This window comes from Panthera leo, chromosome A1 (genome assembly GCF_018350215.1).
Source record: "Panthera leo isolate Ple1 chromosome A1, P.leo_Ple1_pat1.1, whole genome shotgun sequence".
Lineage (NCBI taxonomy): Eukaryota > Metazoa > Chordata > Mammalia > Carnivora > Felidae > Panthera > Panthera leo.
In genome coordinates, this window is record NC_056679.1 from 196,360,932 (window position 1) to 196,375,455 (window position 14,524).

Consider the following 14,524-nt stretch of genomic DNA (forward strand, 5'->3'; position numbering starts at 1 on the left):
TTTGTGAGAAATTATTATTACTGGGATATAAAACTTCTCTGATCTTCACTCCGACTGTGGCTCCATACAGAATATTCATTCTGAATACCACCAGAAAGCAGAGTAAAAATTTAAGTTAGGTCAGTTCTATAAATAAATTCCCATGAACTTGGAAAGACTCCTAAACAGCAGCTTATAGAAAGAACTTTAGGGAAAAAATGCTAGTTTTCAAGGCTGGTGTTTCATTCTTAAGTATTATCTATAAAAGCTTTTCTGGAAGAGTCTGGCTGACACTTATTAAATTATGAGAGAATAACAATTTCCAGGAGAGCAAAGGCTCAGGCCTTTGAATTGGGTTGCAGGGGTTGTTCCTGTTTAAGATACAACTTTCTCATCTAAAAATATATTGTTTATCCAAGGTTTTAGAAGATAGACCGTGATAAGTTAAAATGTACAATATTAATCCTAAAAAGCCACCATAATAACTAATACAAAGTTAACGGCTAGTAAGCCAATAAAGGAGATAAAATGGATTCATCAAAAACATCCAATTCAAAGTAAAACAAAATACAACAGAATAAAAAAACAGTAAAATGACAAATTTAAACTTAAACATATAATTAATCACATTAAATGTATATGGCCCAAATACCACAATTAAAAAATAGAAGGTTCTGGGGCGCCTGGGTGGCGCAGTCGGTTAAGCGTCCGACTTCAGCCAGGTCACGATCTCGCGGTCCGTGAGTTCGAGCCCCGCGTCAGGCTCTGGGCTGATGGCTCGGAGCCTGGAGCCTGTTTCCGATTCTGTGTCTCCCTCTCTCTCTGCCCCTCCCCCGTTCATGCTCTGTCTCTCTCTGTCCCAAAAATAAATAAAAAAAAAAATTTAAAAAAAAAAAAAAAAAAAAAAGAAAAAATAGAAGGTTGTCATAAAGTCTTGCTCTTAGAGCCAAACTATATACTGCTGCAAAAAAAAAAAAAGTACTTTAAATACAAGATAAATAGGTTAAAAGTAAAATGCTGGAAAAAGATAAAACTTGCTAATAACAACAATGCAAAGAAAGCTCAATATTCAAATTTCAGACTGACAAGGCATCTGAGTGGCTCAGTTAAGCATCTGACTCTTGATTTCAGCTCAGGTCATGACCTCATGGTTCCTGAGATCGAGCCCTCTGTCAGGCTTCACGCTGACAGTGTGGGGCCTGCTTGGGATTCTCTCTCTCCCCCTCTTCCTCCCTACCCACCACTGCTCATGTGTGCACACACACACACTCTCTCTCTCTCTCAAAATAAATAAACATTAAAAAAAAGTAAATTTCAGAGCAGACAATATTGCCAGAGATAAAGAAGGTCATTTCATAATGATGAAGGGGTCAATTTACCAAGAAGACATAACAATCCTAAAGGTTTAAGTACTTAATAAAAAAAAGAGTCAACATATGACACAAAAATTAATAAAGATGGAAAAAGAAATAAATACTATTTATAGTGATAGGTGGATGTCTGTTCTTAATAACTGATAAAACAAGGCAACAGAAAATCATTAAGGATGTAAGAGTTGAATACTATCAATCAACGTGACCTAATCTGATATGTGTATAATATTCCACTCAAAAGCAAAATACGCATTCTTTTCAAGTGCACACAGAACATTTATCAAGACAAAACCATAACCTGGGCCATAAAATAAATCTCAATAAATTTAAAAGGATTCAGGTCTTACAAACTGCAAAGTTCTGACTATAATGGAATGAAATCAGAAATCAATAAAAGACAAGATATCTGAAAACTCCCAAATATTTGGAAAGCAAATAATATACTTTTAAATAACTTCTGGGTCAGGGCACCTGGGTCGCTCAGTCGGTTGAGCGTCTGACTTCGGCTCAGGTCATGATCTCGCAGTTGGCGAGTTCGAGCCCCGCGTCGGGCTCTGTGTTGACAGCTCGGAGCCTGGAGCCTGCTTCAGATTCTGTGTCGCCCTTTCTCTGCCCCTCCCCCGCTCATGCTCTGTCTCAAAAATAAATAAACATTAAAAAAACTTTTAAGTAACTTCTGGGTCAAAGAATAAGTTAGAAGTATTTTGAACAAAATGAAAATGAAAGTATATCAAAATTTGTGGGATGCCACTAAAGTAGTGCTTAGAGGGAAACTTATAGCACTAAGCACCTATATTAGAAAAAAAAGGTCTCAAATCAATGACCTCAGCTTCTATCTTAAGAAACTAAAAAAGAATAAATGAAGCCCAAAGTAAGAAGAAAGATAATAAAGACCTGGGCAAAAATCAGTGAAACAGAACATAGAAAAAACAATAGAGAAAATCAATGAAACTAAAAGCTGGTTCTTTGAAGGTCAATAAAATTGATAACCTCTAGTCAGGCTTGGGGGGGGGGGGGGGGCGCGGGGCGGAGAGAGAGAGAGAGAGAGACCCAAATTTATGCTACCAGCGATGAGAGAAGTAAAAGCAATAGAATCTATAGATATTAGAAGGATAAGCATTCTTCAGCATTTTGAACACAGAATTACCACATGATCCAGCAATTCCACTCTTAGGTATATACCCAAAACAACTGAAATCAAGGACTCAAGCAGACACTTATCCACTAAAGTTCATAGGAGCAATATTCACAACAGCCGAAAGGTGAAAACACACCAGATGTCCATCAATGTTTAAGAATGGATAAAGAAAATATAGCGTATACACACAATGGAATATCATTCAGCCATAAAAAAGAATGAAATTCTGATATACGGTATAAGATAGGTGAACCTTGACAACATTATGCTAAGTGAAAAAAGGAGAGACCATGAGGACAATATTTGCATGACTCCAATTATATGAGGTACCTAAACCATGCAAATTCAGAGACAGAAAGTAAAACGGAGGTTACCAGGGGCCGTGGGAGGGAAGAAAGGAGAGTTATAGTTTAATAGGTACAAGGTTTCTGTTTGGGATGATGAAACTTCTGGAAATAGATACTGGTAATGACTCCACAACAATGTCAATATACTTAATGACACCGAATTATACCCTTAAAAATGGATAAAATGATAAATTTTATGTTATGCCTACTTTACCACAGTTTAAAAAAAAAATAAAGGAATGTTTCGAACAATTTTACATCAATAAATTTCACAACTTATATGAGATGAACAAATTCCCTGAAAGACAAACTACCAAAGCTCACTCAAAAACAGATAATTTAGGGGTGCCTGGGTGGCTCAGTCGGGTGAGCATCTGACTCTTGATTTCCGCTCAGGTCACGATCTCAGAGCCCAAATCAGACTCTGCACTGAGCATGGGGCCTGTTTGGGATTCTCTCTCTCTCTCTCTCTGTCCCTCTTCCCCACTCATGGACGCGCTATCAAAATAAACAAACATTTAAAAAAATAATCGAAATAGTCCTATACATATTTTAAAAATTGGACTTGCAGTTAAAAATCTTCCCACAAAGAAGTCTCCAGGTCCAGAATGACTTCACCAGCAATTACCAAATGTTTAAAGAAGAAATAATGCCAATACTATACAAACTCTTCTAGAAAAATGAAGAGGAAAAAGTACTTCCTAGCTCTATTAGGTAAGCATTACCCTGATACTAAAGCCAGATAAGCAATATACAAGAAAATTAGAGACCAACATCCTTCGTGAATATAGACACAAAATTTCTGCGCAAAACTTCAGCAAAACAAATCCAACTATATGCTGGAAGAATAACACCTCAATGCCAAGTGGGGTTTATTCCAGGAATGTAGGGTTGGTTTAACATTTGAAAAACAATGAAATTAACCACGTTAACAAACTAAAAAAGAAAATTCCTACAACCATCTCAACAAACATAGGAAAAACATTTGACACAATCCAACATCCATTCCTGATAAAAGCTCCCAGCAAATTAGGAATATAAGAGAACTTCTTAAATTTGATTAGGGTATCTTTGAAAAACCTGTAACTAATATTACACCTAGTGGTGAAAGACTGAATGCTTTCCTCCTAAGACAAGGAACAAGACAAAGATATCTGCTCTCACCATTTCTATTCAATTGTACTGGAGGTCCTAGACAGGGTGATAAGAAATAAGGAATCCAGATCAGAAAGGAGGAAATAAAACTGTCCTTATTCACAGACAACATGATCATCTATGTAGAAAATGCAACAGAGACTACAAAAAGGCTACCAGGAAACATGAGTTTAACAAAGTTGCAAAATACAAATTTAATATACAAAAAAATCAATTATATTATCATATATTAGTAGTGAACAATCAGATACTGAAAACAGTTTTGGAGTGCCTGGGTGGCTCAGTCAGTTAAGTGTCTGACTCTTGATTTCGGCTCAGGTCATGATCTTGCAGTTTTGTGAGCTTGAACCCCACGTTGGGCTCTGTGCTGACAGCACAGAGCCTGCTTGGGATTCTCTCTCTCCTTCTCTCTGCTCCTCCCTCACTCTCGCTGTCTCTCTCAAAATAAATAGGTAAACTTTAAAAAAAAAAAGAAAGAAAAAAAGCTTTGGAATAACATTACAATAGCATAAAAAAACATGAAATATTTAGGGATAAATCTCAGCCCATATGCTGCAGTATGTGATGGAAAATAACATTAACTGAGAATCAAAAGACTAGGGTCCTGGTTCTGGCTTGTTTTGCAGCCCAGTGGTTTTGAATACTTAGGAGAACAAGTCCTTTCTCTTCTCTGGCCCTTTTTTCTAATCGGCACAGTAATAAGATTGAATCAGATCAGTGGCCCCTCAATTTTTCTATATCATGTATGCTTCTGAGAATTTGGAAAGAGGTACTGAACCTATCCTAGGTAAATGCTCTTAAGAAGAAAAGTTCGTATGTAACTTGAGGAGTTTAAGGGTCCTGCAGCACCCCATTCACAGACCCTCCCCATACCCCTCTGCCCAGTAAATACCTGGACCAGATAATTTGAGTTTGCCAGTGGTACTACTGTCTTAACGTTACTAGGACTTTTACAGAACTACCTGGAAGAGAATTCTTATGGAGCGCTAATCTCCATCAGCTCCCCACACACTGACCAGTTTGATGGAGGTGGGGTTCTCCACAACTGAGTAGGCAGGAAGAGGCAACATGATGAACTGCGTGGCTGGCGCAGAGGAGCTACTCTCACTGGGATCCTGTGGGCACACGGAGAGAAGGACGGTTTTACTGAGATGGAATAAAGAACAAACACCCAGGGCCACCCACAACACTGAAAGACTGATCAAGTCCAATAACAACAATGTGCTTGCCCAAAAAAACGAATCTATGATCATCTCAAAACTTTAATTTAGAATAAAGAGAAAACTGTTACTGCAGAGAATGTGCTATCCTCATTTCACAGATGAGAAAACTGAGGTTCTAACAGACTTAGGATTCCTAAAATCACATAAGCACTTAGTGAAAGAATCCAACTCTTCTGACCCTGTCACATGTTCTTAACACCCTATCAATCTGCCTTAAGCAGGCAGGTGGCATGCTTCATTATCATAAATAGCACTGAGGCAACAAACAAAATGGACTTAGGCCTACCATAGATTCCTCCGCAAGGGGGTACCTGCTCTCCTCTCATACATGTAGGCCATCCTACATTCCTCTCAGCCTAAGCAGAACTCCTACTCTCTAAGGATGCCACACTACCCAGGGTAATAGGGGGGAGCCACGCAGTGGGATCACTGAAGCTGCTCTTTCCCCTCAGCTGGGCATGACACTTATGCCACTGGAGAGACTCCTCTGAACTGTAAGTCCCATTGATCTGGCCTTAAGTAGAGCTTCCTTTTTCCTACACACTCTATGCCCAGGAAGACCATCTGAAAACTCTCCTCAACAGTTCAAGGTACTATTGTGTTTGCCAAAACAATCTTCAGGGAACATAAAATCCTAACAGCTTGACAGATCCTGGCTTCGATTCATGGATAGCCCGTATCATTTAAATGCTGTTAATGTACCTCTGGACTATCTCATGTGAAGAAAACCCTAGCTATCATGGGCAAGAGGAGTTGGTAAGAGTGCCTAAGAAACTGAAGAGAACTTTAGAGTAAGCCCAGGGGCAAAAAGGTTCAAGAGGACTGTAGTCCTACTAGAAGTCCACACCAGTACTCTTCACTACCACTGCATGGCACTTGCTGCCTTTGTAGGAATTTCAGATAAAGCAAAAGAGACATCAGTACCAAAGTCACTTACCCTCATGACAGTTACCACTGACATGCTCTCCCCAACCTGGGGGTGGGGCACAGCCAGGCTTCCGGTGGGGAGGTCTGGTGAGCCGTTCACTAAGGTCTCTTCAATCACCAGGCTTGTCTGGTATGGTTGGTGGCTCTCTCCTACCTCCAGGGAAGCCTCCTCCAGGAGCACATCCTGGCTGAGGATCTCTGAGGTAGCGATCTCTTGTACAGCACCTGGCTGGGCAAGGGCTCCCACCTCCTCAGCTAGGGCCTCCACAGCCAGGCACTGCTCTGCCATGCCTGCATGGCTGGGCACTGCCTCCGGGGCAGCACTGGACACAAGAGATGGCCCTTTAGGGGATATCTGGTTCTGGGCCACACAAAGCTCTAGCTGAGGGCAGTTCCGATCCTCCTGTAGGCTGCTCTTGGGGATGATGATGTAATCTGAGCGGGGGAGGATCTTGCGGAAACCTGGGATGTCCGGAACCACAGCAGTCAGTGCAGAGAGCTTAGAGTTCTGAGGATGAGTAAGCCAGGAAGGGGAAGACAAGCAGAGATAAATGGCATGAGACCGCATGGACATACATGTATGATGATTTCCCCCCCCCCCGTAAAAGGGTACCAGAAAGACTCCTCTCTTGACCCCAAGACTTAGTTAGGGTCAGCCTCCGTCAAGAGCAGTGTCACCCTCATCTGAATCACAGTTTCACCAATGTAGCTTACTTGCTCAGTCACACAGGAGACAGATAGATAAAATAGATCAGACTCTGAAAGGGCACTGATCTTGGCATTTGAAACTGTGAGCTGGAATCCCAGATCTGCATAGTTTTGAGCAAATACTTTCCACTTTTTAGGTCTTGCTGCCCCATCTATAAAATGAAGAAGCTGAATTTAGCTATTTATGAGTTCTTCCCAGCTCTGGTACTTTAGGATTCCAAAGTGGCAGAAGATTGAAACATGAGAATGTACGATATTCAGTAAAATCCCAAAAAGCCTAAAATACAAGTCAACAGGTCAAACTGGAACTCAAGGCAGCAAGCAAGGATTCTGATAACACTGGTTTCTCCCAGACTTACAAAGATGAACCGATCACATCATGAGACAAAGTGATGGGGATATCTGACAAGGACCTGACTATACTGGTGGGGGTGGGGGAGTGGGCCAGATAGAAATATGAACACTGACTAGGATCTTAAAGTTTAGAAAACACTTTCCCGACCTTAAAAACAACACTATTAAGTTGGGTACTATTATTATTCCTACCAAAACTTAGGGAGGTAAATTTTCTTAAAATACAAAATTAGAAAGTAACAAAGCTAGGACTCTAAGCCAGCTCTTCTAAGGAGCAAGGAAACCAGGTATTAAAAGCACAACCCTTCATGGCTAATTGGTACCCAAGAAAAAGATGCTTTTGTTTTCTTTTTTCAAATTAAACTGAAAGTTACCCAATAAGTAAAACAGAAAAGTTCAAAGTCAACAGTTAAGTGAGAACTGAAATTAAATGGAAATAATTTCAGATGCATCTTTTAAAAGGAACACTAAGTCCATTACAAAAGGATCCTTAAATAAATCAAAAGCAAGAAGTCGATGAGACTACTTAAGGTACAAAGGAAGCACTCAGAGATGAAAGTTAAAAGAAGCACTCAGATGAAACATAAAAGCAGACAGGCCAAATCCTTTATGGAGCCTTTACTGGAGAGATAATGGAGAAATGACATTCTCAAGTCACCCTTTGAAGCAGACAGGTCAGGAGAACAAGATTAAGTGGTAGCAAATGCAAAGAATGATCTGGACTTAATCAACAAATCCGAGCACAGAGAAACCAGGCCGGCCTGAATGACGCTGGAACCACGGGTCTTGCCACTTGGCAAGACACTGGAAGGGCTGCCGAGACGCCGAGCTGCCACAAAGTCTCTGACAGGCTTTCAAAGTATGCAGGCAGGAGGGTCTCACCTTCACACCAGGCAACATGGGAGAGTTCAAACACAGCACCTAAAGCCTTCCCCAGTCTTGGCACGTTCAGATGCTCATGAAATACCACCTTTTCTTATTATGTGGCCACTGGACACTTAACCTAGTAAAGAGTGATATTTATTGACCAAGGCAGTGTGTGCCAAGGACTCAGCTAGATGCTTTATGTTATATATTTTAAACACTGTAAGCAGTTACTATTACTCCCCATTTTATAAATGAGGAAACTAACACTCAAAGATTAAGTGATTCTTCCAAGGTCACAGCTAGTTAATATCAGAGATAATCTATTCATGTTCTTGGCAGTAGTGGCAGAGATGACGGTAAATATATAAAATCCCATGTGGATACTGCAGATGATTTACTTAAAAAAAAAAAATTTAAAGTCTTAATAAGGACAAGGGGTGCCTGGATGGCTCAGTCCAACTCTTGATTTCAGCTCAGGTCATGATCTCACAGTTCGTGAGTTTGAGCCCCACGTTAGGCTCTGCCCTGACAGTGCAGAACCTGCTTCGGATTCTGTTTCCTTCTCTCTGTGGCTCTGCCCTGCTCACTCTCCATCTCTCTCTCTCTCAAAATAAATAAACAAGCATTTAAAAACAAATTTTTTTTTTAAAGTCTTCATAAGGACCTATATTACTGTCTACCTTTAAATGCTATTATCACTCTGGGAATAGGGAAAATTTTCTCGTATCAGGGCAAAAGGTTGCTGAATTTATAATGGGGAAACCACAGGGGTATATGCACTTAATTCCTAAATTCCACTTTCTATCTCCAACAGGAATTGTCTCCCAGATTATTTATAAACAAATCATCTAAAGGAGGGGATACAAAGTGGTATCTCCAAGACCATAGATAGCACAAAACTCTTCCAGAAGAGGAATGCCAAGCCAATAAGGACAACATAATCTAAATGGCATTGGCAGACGGCTCCACTAAGGGAAAACACAACCTCTTCTGCTGTAACACAGTTGTTGCATTCCTGAAGAACCTTTGCTCTATATTATCGAAAAAGAAAGTAGAGACAATGTTTCAACTGAAAAAAAGAGTTAAGGTTAACCCTGCAGTAACAAGGATATTTTTCCTGCAGGAATTTGTTAAAAACAAACAAAACAGAACAAAAAACAGCCCTGGGGCACCCGGGTGGCTCAGATGGTTGAACATCCAGACTCTTTAATTTTGGCATAGGTCATGGGATCAAGCCCCACACTGGGCTCCACACTGAGCATGGAGCTTGCTTAAGATTTTCTCTTTTCTTTTCTTTTGAGCCTGCTTAAGATTTTCTCTTTCCTTTCTTTCTTTCTCCCTTTGCCCCTCTCACCTACTTGTGCTCTCTAGCTCTTTCTCTTAAAAAAGAGTAAAAACAAACAAAAATAAGCCAGCCCTATTAATAGTTGCCAGTGTGTTTTGTTACTGTGAACTAGAAATACACAATGGCTGATAGGCACAAACTGGAAGGCACTCTAGAATATTCTTTAATTCAAGCCTCAGTCTCCTCCATCATCTTCAGCTTTAACCTTGCATTTCTGCTTCTGGCACAGTGCACAACCACCAGCGGGTAACAGAAGAATGTGACATTATACAAAGCAGCTATATCTACTTCTAAACTCTGCAAGCCCAACTGCTGATTATGTTATAACTGATAGCAACCAGCACGACACATATTCATTACGTTCAATGAGTAACATGAACACTGTGCAGGAGAAATGCCTAAATAAGCTACTACATGAAGACAAAACTTGGGGCACCTGGGTGGCTCAGTCGGTTAAGCATCCAACTCTTGGTTTCAGCTCAGGTCTTGATCTCACTGTTCGTGGGACTGAGCCCTGTGCTGAGCTCTGCGCTGATAGCACAAAGTCTGCTTGGGATTCATTCCCCACCCCCCCAGCCCCTCCCTTGCACGTGCATGCTCTCTCTCTCAAAATAAATGAATAGACCTTAAAAAAGAAAAACTAAAAAAAGATAAAACGGACTCAAAGTTTTCCCAAGAAAAGGAAACAGGAGAATAGGAGGCTGGTCTTCCCAAGGCCTTCACCATTAACCCAGTGGAGAAATTAGTTGGAAAACAAAATTACTTACAGGATCCAAACCTTCTTTCTCTAGTTTGGCTTTCTCCAGATAATAACTCCTCTCAGCCACACTCAGGAGCCTCCAACTTTCACTAATCTTCTTATTGATCTCGGATTGAGGGAGGTGGGGGAGCTCCTGCTGCACTTTCAAGTAGATGTCGTAATAGTAGAGAAGATAAGCCGACCTAAAGGAAGCAGTGACTTCTTCAGATTTTCCCTCATTCAACCAGTAAATACTGCAGTGTTAGGGTTTGACAGTAAAGAGGCAAAAACCCAGCTTTTTATTTCAAAGGATTTAACCAAACAGGGACTGAAGCAAACAAACATTTAAGTAACAGCCCCAGATGGTGTACAGGTTTCTCCCGCCAGAAAGCTGGAAGCAGAAGCTTGTCTGATTCACTTTTCAATGGACCGCATTTTCTACAGGAATGACTGGCTTTAAAGGCCAGTATGAGCAAAGATATACAAGTGCCCTGTCACTCCTCTCTCAGGGAAAGGTTACTTAGGGGGCTGATCGCAATCTGGTTATCACTCACATGCTTTACTCCTCTACACAGCCTCTGGCCATCTCACTGGTGAACAGCACCTCCCCAGAGTTGAGAAAGGGAAGTAAATTAACCACCAAAGTAACCTGAAACTGGTACCTTCAGCAAGAAGTTTGGAGTGTTTAGTTAAGAGGGAGATTAGAGCTACAGTATGGATAGTCTTTATAGACATCGCTGATACTGTTTATGATTCTGTATTTTTATTAATGCCCGATTTTAAATGCTTCAGTATCGACAATGACAATAATAAATAACACAGTTCATTTGTACATAGCTTCCACCATTTGTATGGTACAATTTCCAGTGACAGGAAAACATGATCATAATCTGGCCAGGAATGGCAATTGCTGGTATCACTTCCTACTTCCCATCCCCTTCTCCCCACAACACCACACCCGTTCAATAACAGACATGGCACTCTCAAAGAATCTGGACACAGCCCAAGGTCTTCCTCAACACAGTTTTCCAAGCAGCTTGTGTTTATAAATGTCAGCTACCTAAAGGTGTTGGCTAACCTGGGTTTCTTGGCCTTTTCTCCATGTATTTTATACTTTTTCTTCTTCTTGGGTGGCCCAGGAGAGGTGTAACAGTAGGCTTCCTCAATTTCCTCCATCACAACAGTTACCTCAGTACCATCATATGATGCATCCATGGCTAGAGCAAAGGCAAACACAAACAAGTTTCAAGAATCTATCCTAAAAAGGACAGCAGGCACTTGATCCAATGATCCCCTATCTCTGCCAGGCCCTTAAGGTTCAGTCATTTCCCAAACTCAGCAGATCCTAGGAAGCACTGGGAGGAGGAGGGGGGGCGGAGCACTTAACAAGCATACAGATTCCAGGGTTCCACCTCAGCTTTTCAGAATCCAAAATCTCCAGAGGGTATGGAAATCTGCATGCTTAACAAGTGTCCCAGGTGATTCCTCTGACTAGGCAAATTTAGGATCACTAGCTTAGACAGCCCATTTGCTTATAATCATTCATGGGACGTAATAATTCTTCAACTCAAAGAATAGCCCCCACATTATAAGAATTCCATATGGTAACAGGTAAAAAGAATACTTAGCCAGGAGTCAGAAGTTCTGGACCCTCTCTCATGTTTCATTACCTTAAGCAAACTGCTTCAATGATTCATTCAGACACGCAGTAAGTGGCTGTATGTAATAGATTTCTTTACACTCTGCCAGCTTGTGTGACTTTGAGCAGGTAGGTCCTTCAGCTAGTTCAGGTTCGAGTCTTTCACATATAAAAAGAAAGATGTCTCATCCACCTTTGCTACAGATTTACAGTGATAAGGCTCAAAGGATACCATAGAAGTAAGTCTATTTGAGAATAGTCAAGTGCTACACAAAATAAAGGGTTCATTAGTAAAGATTAATAATCTGTGGTTTCATGACATGCCTAAGGCCACCACACCCAAATAGGGACTTAACAGATTTTTTTTTTTTTTTTTAATTGAAAAAGCCAACTCTCTGAGCCTTCTTTCATTATACTACACTGCTCCCCATCTCCACTGGCAATCCTCTAAACCAGCACTGTTCAATACACTTTCTGCAAATGATGGGAATGTTCTGTATCTGTGCTCTCCAATACGGCTACTAAGCACCTGAAATATGACTAGTATGATTAAGGAACCAAATTAATTTGGTTTTGTTTAACTGTAATGAATTTAAATTAGCCACATATATGGCTAGAGTATTGGACAGCTTAGGTTTAAACGGCAATCTGACAGACCAACATTACCGTCCCGCCTAAGAAACAGAAAATCTATGAACAGATTTTGCTATTAAAAGAAAGGCACAAAAAAACCTGAAGGACGAGTTCAAGAAGAGCTAGTATATTTGTGGCCACAAGAGCTAGTATATCTGTGGCCACGTTCTTAGTAGGAGTTTTACCCAAAAGACTCCATCCTTAGAGGGAGAAAGGTTTCCAGAAACCACTTCAATTTTATGAGACAGAAATGATACACTGTTGTTGCTCCTGAAAATCTGTCAGAAGAGAACTTAGGTTTCTGGGAGGAGGGAGTCGGAGCAGAAAACACAGGAGACATCTGTGTATTACAAAGCCCACTCACATCTCATTTAAACCTCACTCCACAAATGACGAGGTTACCTGGTTAAGGTATAACGAGAAAAAGAGCACTGCATGTTGAGCAGCGCACGAAGACCTGGCTTCAAGGCTCAACTCTAACCATGTGATCTCAGACAAGTCGATACTCCACCCCGAATTTCAGTTGTTCCTTATGTGAGATGAAAAAGCTGAAACAGGTAAGCTGCTAAATTTGGGGAAGGCAAGAATACCTTTGAGAATGCTATGAAAGCTAAAAACCCTCCCCTAGAAAATGCAGACAATGTGTCACCTGTAACTTTAAAGACACCCCCAGTCAAAAACACATTATTCCCAAGGTTCTTTCTCATTCTGTGTCACTTTAATGATTTCCCTTCCCATTAAAACAAATAAACCCTGCATTCTGTCACAGTGCAACCCAGGAAGAGAATATAACCCACAACTTGGTTGGGTAAGTTAACAGGCCAGTGCCTTCACAGGATAAGGGTAGCTAGAATTCAAATCAAGGCTATGTAGGTACTGTCCTTTTTTTGCCCTTAATCAATCGACTTTTCAGCCCTTGAGAGTCTTGCAAAGAAAAGCAGTAACTGCAGGAAAGCATCTGTAAAGAATGCCATATAAGGTTTTAGCACCCAGAGCAAAAACAATTTAGGAAACAGAGTCATTACAACCACCTTGGGGTGGGGGCAGGAATAGATTGCCCTGGGTTTTTGCTTGTTTGACTACCCCATTTTAACCTGGGTCCAAGATGATTTTCAGACCCTAGGCCTCAATACACCAGTGCAAAAAAAGACAGGATAATATAAAGGTTAAAACCAAGGGCTCTAGAAGGCAAAAGATCAGGATTCTAAGTTACCCATTTTAACGGCATCCACACAGAGCTCTATGACCTTGAGAAACCTACTTACTCTCTCAGCCTCGCTGTTCTCATCTGTAAAACAGGATTAAGGGCAATACGTGAAATCTGAGACACTTTGTTCTTTCAGATGCTCCTCATAACCTCACGAGATGGCCTTTGACGGTTCGACTAGGGGCCATGGCTTGCCTTTGAGCTAGTTCTTTCCCCTCTCGGGGTCTCAGACGTCCCTTCCGAATGCGGAAGAACACTAAGGCTTACTGCTGCTATTCTGTGGAAGTGGCAACAGGGCTCAGAGAGCCGCAGGACCCGACTCGAGGTGGCCCAGCGGGTCGGTGGCACAGTGCAGCGAGGTGCTCGAGGGCGGGACTTACCCGGAGGAGCGTGCACGCCGCGCGGCTCACATTCCCGGAGGCGTCCGGCCCGAGGGCTCGACGAGGGGGCTGGCCGGCGCACTCGCGCTCCCCGCTGTCGGCGAGAAGCGGCTCCAGTCGTGACAGCGGCAACAAGGAAGTGGAGGCGAGGGCTCGCGCGCGCATCCCGGGGGCTGGAGGAGCCCCGGCCCCGCGGCCCCGCCCGGCGACACACGGCGCGGAGTCGCGACAGGTCCTCTCGCTCCCCCTCCTCGGAGTCGCGATATGAGTTCGTGGAAGGCGGGTACGGGAGCACAGGTTCGCTCCGCAGGCTCTTCACCGACGCCTGCCGAGGGCCCCGGGGGTCAAGCCCCGGGGAACCCGAGGAAGACAGCAGGGACGCGGGCGTCGCCGCAGCACCGGTTCCGCGGCGGCGGCGGCGGCGGCAGCAGCGGCAGCAGCACACCTCGGATCGCCAGGGAGACCCTTCCCGGCGGCCCTCGCGGCGCGCCGGAAGCGGCCACCTGCGCG

The 14,524-nt window shown here is 42.3% G+C and overlaps 1 protein-coding gene across 4 annotated transcripts in view; it reads right to left on the reverse strand.

Moving 5' to 3' along the window:
• The window catches only part of HMGXB3 (HMG-box containing 3), a 47,609-nt gene extending 33,087 nt beyond the window's left edge, over positions 1 to 14,522 (reverse strand). For 2 of the 4 annotated variants that reach the window (XM_042949377.1, XM_042949350.1), the window contains exons 1-5: positions 14,015 to 14,522; positions 11,234 to 11,372; positions 10,184 to 10,358; positions 6,153 to 6,650; positions 5,009 to 5,107 (exon numbers count right to left, since the gene is read on the reverse strand). In XM_042949377.1, coding sequence (XP_042805311.1) covers positions 5,009 to 5,107; positions 6,153 to 6,650; positions 10,184 to 10,358; positions 11,234 to 11,370 — 909 coding nt within the window. In that variant the 5' untranslated portion in view covers positions 11,371 to 11,372; positions 14,015 to 14,522. Of the gene's footprint in view, positions 1 to 5,008; positions 5,108 to 6,152; positions 6,651 to 10,183; positions 10,359 to 11,233; positions 11,373 to 11,825; positions 11,954 to 13,692; positions 13,993 to 14,014 lie in introns of those variants that run through there. The other 2 variants (XM_042949360.1, XM_042949369.1) reach the window with 2 other exon arrangements.
• Between the last annotated feature and the right edge of the window lie 2 nt (positions 14,523 to 14,524).